The sequence below is a fragment of the Palaemon carinicauda genome, chromosome 21 (genome assembly GCF_036898095.1).
Source record: "Palaemon carinicauda isolate YSFRI2023 chromosome 21, ASM3689809v2, whole genome shotgun sequence".
Lineage (NCBI taxonomy): Eukaryota > Metazoa > Arthropoda > Malacostraca > Decapoda > Palaemonidae > Palaemon > Palaemon carinicauda.
The window spans coordinates 58359427-58368881 of record NC_090745.1 but is presented as its reverse complement, the minus strand read 5'-3'; the positions used below and the strand labels follow the sequence as shown (position 1 = coordinate 58368881).

The 9455-nt window shown below is 33.3% G+C and overlaps 1 protein-coding gene across 1 annotated transcript in view; it reads left to right on the top strand.

The window, feature by feature from the left end:
- LOC137614675 (apolipoprotein D-like) overlaps positions 1-4881 on the top strand; it is an 8093-nt gene extending 3212 nt beyond the window's left edge. The window contains exons 2-5 of the mRNA XM_068344363.1: positions 1134-1270; positions 1810-2026; positions 3619-3779; positions 4460-4881. Of these exons, the coding sequence (XP_068200464.1) occupies positions 1151-1270; positions 1810-2026; positions 3619-3779; positions 4460-4690 (729 nt within the window). The 5' untranslated portion in view covers positions 1134-1150 and the 3' untranslated portion in view covers positions 4691-4881. The remainder of the gene's footprint in view (positions 1-1133; positions 1271-1809; positions 2027-3618; positions 3780-4459) is intronic.
- Positions 4882-9455: the final 4574 nt, after the last annotated feature.

Sequence of the window (9455 nt, the reverse complement as noted above, 5' to 3'; positions counted from 1 at the left end):
AATAAAGAGATGGAAAGCCCCAGGATACGATGGAATAACTGCCGAGATGATACTGGCCGAAAATGAGGTGATTCCTATACTACTTGCAAGATTATTTTGTAGAATGTGGCACAAAGAGGCCAAACCTGATGAATAGGAGTTAGGAGTGTTGGTAAAAATAGCAAAAAAGGAGACCTGACTGATTGTAATAATTACAGAGCCATGACACTTATGTCAGATGTTATGAAAATATAAAGTATGCTTATTCTAAAGAGACTGGAGGGAAAGATTGATGAAAAGCTGAGAGATGAACAAGCAGGATTTCGAAAAGGTAGAATTTGCATTGACCAAGTTTTCATTTTGAGACATGTTGTACAGCAATGCGTAGAATATAGAAATCCCCTTTTGATGGCATTTTGGACTATGAAAAAGCCTTTGATAGTGTGCACTGGCTAAGTGATCTATTATTTTCTGCAAGTTAGCACGAAGAGGGTCTTTTAGCACTTGTATAATTGGTAATGCTCCATTATGTAAATTGTATTTGGTAGCCCTGTTCCTGCTGATTACCACCCATCTCCATAACTACTATATTATCTAAAGTTTTTGAACATCTTTTATTAAAACGACTAAATAGGTTTGCTAAAGATAATCATTTGCTCTCTAGGTTGCAGCTTGGCTTTCGTAAAGACCTTGGAGCATGTGATGTCCTTCTTACAATCTCCAATGCTGTACAGAAATCCCTTGATTGTGGTCAGGAAGTTCATTTGAATGGCCTTGATTTTATTGCTGCCTTTGACCGTGTTAGTCATGAGGCTCTTGTCTTCAAACTCATACAGCTGGTAGTGATTGGGTCTTTTCTAACCATCATTATTTAATTTTTTAAGTAACAGATTAGAAAAAAAATGATGTTGATGGGCCCCATGGTGAGTATAGGACATTTTCAGCAAATATTTGCAGTTTGAGGGTCCAAACTCTTCTATTTACTTAATAGATATTCAAGGGATTGTGTGCAGATGACGTCTGAGTTGGTCTCTTAACCCAGTTGGGTCAAGGGTCAGCTTCTCTGACCAGACGACCGGCGTCGTAGAGAGCTTTGATATAACTGTTTTTCTAGGAAATTTATGTGGATGATTTTTATATTTTCTTTCTCACAGATTAAAAACAAGAAGATATGAAGCTTTTGTTGGCTGTAGTGATCTTGGGGCTTGTTTTCGGAGAGAGCTCTGCTCATCAATTGAAATGGGGCTCCTGCAAAACATTTGCTCCAATGGCTAACTTTGATCCTAGTAAGGTAAGAGAGAGACTTCTAAAACTTCACCCAACATTTGTAATGAACTGAAACGTGTATAAAGGAAAAATTTTCTCCTCTCCATCCTATATTAAACATTTGATCTGCTTTTCTACTTTCATGGTGTAATTCAGTTTTTTCCTGCCGATATTTAATACAAAAGCTCCAAACTTCCATTTCTTTACTGAAGGGGTTTCGGGAGAAAGAGAACCTGTTGTTATCACTATCAATAGTTTTCCACACACACAGCACTTGCATAACAACAAGTTGATTACATGGCATGTCTAGTACAGTAAACTTGGTTCACACAAATAGGGCATGTACTGTAAGTGGACATAGCCAGATTAATATGAACGTGTGAAATAGTAAAGCAAGACATTGATTGCATGGGAAGGAACATTATTACTTCTGTATTTAGAATGTCAATACCCTCAACGAACGTGGTTCCAACTGAATGGTTTCTTCTGTCATTTAAAATTATATCACATTGTGCAATATCGGAATTTTGAAGCTATGATGACGTTCTTTTTCTCTCTCTACAGTTTGAAGGTGAATGGTACGTCATTAAGAAACTGGTCACCAATAGCAAGTGCATGATGGCCAAATTCGGTCAGGAAGGCGACAATACACTCACGATCCAAGAACTTCGGACGCCTTCCATCACTCAAATGACTCCTTGGGAAGTAACTGTTACTAACGTTGGGCGTCTCACTATGGATTCTACCGAAAAAGCTAGAATGAAGTTAAAATGGGACGGAAGTAAGTAATGACGTGTTATACGAGGATTTGCAAACGCCGCTCTTTAGACTGATTTCATTTTCAATCGAAGCTCCCGTGAGGCTAATTGAGGTCTCATGGTATTTATTGCCTAGGGATCGGTCTAGGAATTTTTGTCCCGTATATTTGCCTCTGAACATTTGGGCATTTGGTTTTTGGCATTGGATTATTTGGCGTACAAATTTTTTTGAAGGAAATTTTGGCGTATGGATTTTAGCATAGGCATGGGATGGTTATAAACAGATTTTAAAATAGAGGTTATTATTCTTACAGGCATTAAAAGCTGCTGGAAAGACACTTGATAAGATTTTGTTGAGTAAAGTCGAAGTATTCTTTAGGTCTCGGATTTCCGTTGCTGGTTATTCTTTATAGGATTCTTCCAGTACAAATATTCTAGTTTCACGTAGCAAAAACATAATGGAATTATCACGTGCACGACATGCGTCAAATACGTAAACATATATTTACTACAGTCAAACTTCCCTCTTCTTTTGTTTGGCAAATAATCCAGAAATGAAAATGGTCAGCGAAGAAGGGAAAAAAGAAATTGAAATAGTTTATATTTATGTGTGTGTATGTGTGTGTTATGGACGTCGTCTGATGGACGTTTTATTAGTTTAAAAACTAAGTAACCTAAAAAGGTTGGTGTTAAATTTTGTTTTTATATATAATGACAGTCATCTAAAAGTTGTTTTGTTTAAAAGTCAGATAACCTGAAATTAAGTAGAAAGACTTAGATTAGAAAATATTTAAACAGAAAGTTATGGCCTATCAGAAAATAGATTAGTACGCTGAATTTTAATTCTCCTCCCCCCACTCCCCACCCCCAAAATGTATGCCCTAACGTCCACTAGAAAAAAAAAAAAGAAAAAAAAAGAAAAAAAAAAAAAAAACACGCAAGTAAGTCACATCCTGCCTAATGGTTGCTGTTGTAATTTAACACAAACACCCACACCCACACACACACACACACACACACACACACACACACACACATATATATATATATATATATATATATATATATATATATATATATATATATATATATATATATATATATATATATATATATATATATATATATATATATATATATATATTATAGATATATTCATATTCTTTGCTTATTTATGTATTCAATTGCAACAGCACTGATAGACTATAAGATAAAAATCTTCATGTAATAAACATTATTTGTATTCAGAGAAATAAAAGTTAATTTTAATTAGAAGCGTGAGGCACTGCATCTCACCTCGCTGGTATCCCGCAGAATATAGTTCAGATTTATTTTAATATTATTTTCTTAGTTTGTTCTTATATAATTCTAAGACATTAAGCTTATCATAGTGCTAAAGACTTTACCATTACACTGCATATATCATGCTCTATCATTAAATCAATTTAATGTTATTTGCCTGTGTTTGACATCATTTGTTAGGTATATTAGAGAGTTACCTTTTCAGGAGAGATTTGAAGTTATATTGAATAAGGGGTATCGCATCCACTAGTAGAATTTCACGTAGATTTCTATCTCTCTATTCCTTATGCAATTTGATTTTATACAATTCCAGATTTCTTGAAGGACATCGTAGACACATCCTTCACTGTCCTGGACACTGACTATACGAGTTACGCCTTAGATATTGAATGTCAATCTTTAACTGTCTTCCATCGTCTGTCAGCCACCATTTATGGCCGCAATTCTTCACTTGATGAAGGAACAATTACTATGGTAAGTCTCCAATAAACCATCAAGCGTGTGTTAGTCTCTTCACCCTGAAGGTTTTATTCCATGTACTGTAATTGTAGAAAATACCGTTTTTAATATTTCATGAACTGAATACGAAGTAGATAGATTTATTATTTTGAAATCCTCAAATTACCAGATGATTTTGAACAAGCAATATCTTCTGCCTTTCCGTTTATCCTTGCCGTTAATGAGAAAAGATAATTATCTTCCAAACGGCAAACGCTAACAGTGATATAGTTGCACTCCAAAACTCCTGTAAAGATAACCAACGCAGTTGAATTTTAAATCTTGTATATGAAAAAATGTTAGGAATATGGGTGAAGAAACAACATCAGATATAAGAAAAGGAAAATTCTTGTTTTGGATTCCTCTTTAATTCTATCTAGCGTTTCCTTTTACTCAACGTAGCTTTGATTGAAATAGGAATAGACAAACTAACAATGATTTGTATTCGGAGGGATAGTTCTTTATGTAACAACCAATATAATTTTTCTAATGATAATACCATCACAATTTCTTAAACCTACATATTGTTTTTTTAATAAGGTAATGACTATCACATATTTATCGTATCCTATTCATGGTTTGCATGATATAGAAATTGCAGTACAAGTCTGAATTTATAAGCGAAGACTAATATTTTTTTCTGGACTTCTTTTCAGCTACTAGACAAACTGGAGAAATACAGCGTTGACCTGAATCGAATGACTAATATTGACCACAGCAACTGCGTCCCTCTCTCAAGCACCGACTACAATATAAAGGTTGATGATAAAGGCCTTAGTCTATTGGGTCTATTAAACAACAAGGAAATCCAAAAGCTTGAAAATTTGGAACAAGTTCAAGAATATGCGGATAAGAATATTCCACATCAAAATGGAAACAATGAGTAAACACCAAAACTGAAATTCTTAGAATCTAAGTTCTTGGTATGATTGTGTATAGCCCAGGGCTAGTAGTGATGGAAATCCTATTTCAAAAAGTTGAAATAATAAAAATCTTGAAGTGTCTATTTCTGCTTTAGTTCATCTGTAAGTTTAGATAATTTTAAGGAAAGTATAAGAGGCCTTGAAGATTATCCAATGAAATACAGAACCCTCTTCAATGAGGCTATTTACTCGAATCATAAATTTTATAAATAAACGATAAGTATTGTTATTATATTCAAACATACACACAAACACAAACACAGACGCACACACACACGCACACACATATACACACACACACACACACACACACATATATATATATATATATATATATATATATATATATATATATATATATATACAAAAGGAAATTAAGCCGTTTTTAGTTCACTGCGGGACAAAGGACTCAGACATGTTAATTCATGTTAGGGGTTTGGCCACTTTTCATCACCAATTTGGCCAAGTGCAGATTGTTAATGGTGGGAGATTTTCTTCTGATAGCTCAGAGCAAACCAATCCATTATGGGTGTACTGAATTGCACAGCTTTGCTGATCATGGCAATGCTGAAACACTTTCGCCAAATTAGGGTATCCCCATTCAGTTATAAAAGAAATACCAAAGAATTAACACCAAAAATTCAATTACTTGAAATACTAAATCTGAACAAAACCTTAGACTAAGATAAGAAAATATTACTTTATGGAAATAATCCAGTCACTTGTTTCACTGAAAATTAATTTATGAAAATATTTAATTTTGATAATGAAGGAAAATAGTTAACAATTTAATACTCTAGTGATTAAACACTAAATTGAATTTTCATAATTATAATTGCTAAACTTACGTCTTTTTGGATCACTCGAGGTAACCGAATAGTCAAGCCAAAATAAATACACTTCACTGTTTAGCCTAAATCTCACAGGGCCAGTTACAAAAATTTATGACAAAAGTACTTACATTAACACAGTACACCTAGAATAATATTCAATGGATGCATCAACGTTTGAACACACTATACATGATATACATGTATGTTGGATAGAAATCGTTAATCACGTTTGAGAGGGCACACATTTGATGCACTTTAGAAGAGAAAGGACGTTGGCTCTTTCAAAGAGATAGGCTGAATATCTCCTGCTGCTTATGCATTCCTAGGTGCTATATATATGGAATTAATGCTTCTAGATGATTTTTGTAGATCATTCTCGTAGCTTGGGGGTAAGGCCCAGCGGCAAGGTTGCCAATGTAGAAAATTGAACAGGGGAACAAACCTTGCTTACAAGGCAACCTTCTTTCAGGTAACTCCTGCCCACTTACTACTCAAAACATTTAAGAAAAGAATAAATCTATTTCAAGAATTTTCATGCACATTCTAATGATGTGGAAATATAAACATGACATAATACCTAGTGTTCACACCTCGAATGGGTCATAAAGCATACCTAAACGAGATTACATAAGACTTCGTAACAAAACACGTGAATTGAAAAGTTGATTCTTAAAAATAATGTAGATTTACATAAACTGAAGTAGATAAAAAAAATACAATTAAATGAATGACGAAATTCGTATGTAATTTGCTTACAGTTACTTAAACCTACATGAGAGGAACTCATCTTATGAGCTGGCTATAAATCTCTTGAATATACACATGAAATACATGAATAAAATATTTACTCTATACTAGACCAGTTTTAAAAGAATATATATATATATATATATATATATATATATATATATATATATATATATATATATATATATATATATATATATATATATATATATATATATATATATATATAGTATCTATATATATATATACATATATATACATATATATATATATATATATATATATATATATATATATATATATATACACATATATATATTTAAATTATGGTCCCTTGTCTAGGAACAAAAATATGATTTTACGTATATTACGGCTAACAAGCTACACAACCTCTCGAGTTCCAAACTCACCTTTTTGTTTTCACATTAATGTGTTATATTTGAAAAAATTAATACCCGAGCTCTAAGACAGTTATATATCTCCCAGACAGCAATACATAAAAACATTGAATATCCAAAGGTCTCTTGAGTACTCTCAAAACAAAACTGGGTAATTATTATTAAGAATTATTGTATTCAAACAAGCTCTTACTTTGCATCTTTAACAGGGATACGAGTGAGTACTGAAACAAACACTGGTGATTGGAATAATACTCTTTATAAAAGTAAATATATTCTATTAAAATTACAACACTTTGAGAGAACTTACATAAAAAAATAAATCACTTGAATTATTAAGTCTGTGCAAAAACATAGAATAAGACAAAAATAATGTTACTCTGAGAATTATATAATCACTTGACTCAAAATATTAAATCTGCATAAAACCTTAGACTAAGACAAAAGAAATAAATACTTATGAAAATTATACAATAACTTGTTTCCCTTGAAATTAAATTTTACACCAACATTCAAGCTTGATACTTAATGAAAATGAATAACATTTAACACTCTGATGCTTAAAATCTTGACGAAATTACATAAAGTAACTGATAAACTTACGAATTTAGCTCACCCGAAAGTAACGAGATAACGATACAACTATACTTCACGCTTGTACATAAGTCCCCCTGGGCCATTTAAAAATATTTACACAATACCAACACTCAACACAACACAATAAATTTAAAATCACCTATACAGTCTTCCGCAACGTTTTAGCACACTACACACGATATATGTTGGGCACAAAATCACTTTGGAGAGAACACTCTCAAGGCAATTTACAGAGGGGATGCTGGCTTTTTAATAAGTCAGGTTGGTTTTCTTCTGCTGCTATGCATCCCTATGGGTGCAAATATATGAACTTAGTAACTTCTGGATTATTTCAAATACATTATTCTCGTGGCTTGGGGACCTGCATAATGGCGTAAGGTTGCCAACAATTAAACTCTCGGACGCATACCAACCCAACAGGAATATGAACCTTTCTCAGCTAGCTCCGCCCATCTTTGTCCTCGAATAATATAGAAAATATGAACCTAACTCTGAGTTTTTAAGAACCTTCCAAAATACATGGCAAAAATAAGATTTGTGCATTTTCTCACATTCATGACACAGTACCTCACGAAAACATAAAAGAAAATTATATAAGCCCTGGTTCATACATCGTAGGGTTACATAACACTATTAAACAGGTTACGTAAGACCTCATAACAAAAATACGTGAAATCAAAGGTTAATTGTTGAAAATAACGTAAATTTACATAAGCTGACTTGAATGAAGAATACAATAAAATTAACTACAAAAGTCTCGCGTAATTTACATACAAAATTTATACCTACATGAGAGGAACTCAACTTAAGAGCTGGCTATCCACCTCTTTCAACACATATGAAATACATAAATAAAATGCATGAATAAATTATCTACTCTATACTAGACCAGCTTTGTAAGTATATATATATATATATATATATATATATATATATATATATATATATATATATATATATATATATATATATATACACCAAAAAAGCAAAGGCAGTCATTACTAATTCAGTGGAGGAAAAAGCTCTTAAACATGTTAATTAATGTCAGGGGTTTGGCCACTTTTCATCGCCAATCTGGCTAACTACGGATTGTTGATGGTGAGAGATTTTCGTATAGTTCAGAGCAAAAGAATCTAGTATGGGTGTGACTGAATACTAAGACTTTGCTGATCATGGTGATGCTCAAACACTTTCACCACATTAGGGTATCCCCATTCAGTAAGGGCATATATGAATATATATATTCCTCTGGTAGCATGGTTGGAAGCAACGTGGCCTTTCATTTGAAGGGCTACAGTTTGATCCCAGTATGAGATAGAAATTTATTGCTACTTGAGCAAGGTATTGTGTTGATTTTCATCGACATTGACTCATTAGGGGTAATTCGAATTAAATGCTATCAATTGTGTCCCCTGGTGGGCTGAGAAATCGGGGAAAACACGTTGTTGAAAGACTGATGTCTCACCAGGTGAATCATGAATTACAGTTAGTAGTTAGGTTCCCACTTATTTTGAGCCTCAGGTGGTATGGTTGGAAGCAACCTGGCCTTTCATTTGAAGGGGCTAGGGTTTGATCCAAGTATGAGATAGAAATTTATTTCTATTTGAGCACGATAATATGTTGATTTTGATCCATAATGACTCATTACTGGTAATTCAAATTAAAAGCTATCAATTTTGTCACCTGTTGCACTGGAAAATCGGGGAAAATTCCTTGGTAAGAAACTGATGTCTCGCCAGGAAAATCCTGATTTGCAGTTAGCAGTTAAGTTCCGACTTATTTTGAGCCTCTGGTGACATGGTTCATGGTTGGAAGCAACCTAGCCTTTCATTTGAAAGGGCTAGGGTTCAATCCCAGTATGAGGTGGAAATTTATTTCTATTTGAGCACGATATTGTGTTGACTTTCATCCATAAAGATTTATTAGGAGTAATTTGAATTAAAAGCTAACAATTTTGCGCTGGGAAATCATGGGTAACACGCTGTCAAGAGACTGATGTCTCACCAGGTAAATCCTGAATTGCATTTAGCAGTTAGGTTCCGAATTTTCTGAGCTTATGGTGGCATGGTTGGAAGCAACCTGGCCTTTAGTTTCATGGGACTAGATTTAAAACCCAGTTTCAGATAGAAATTTATTTGTTTTTGAGCATGAATT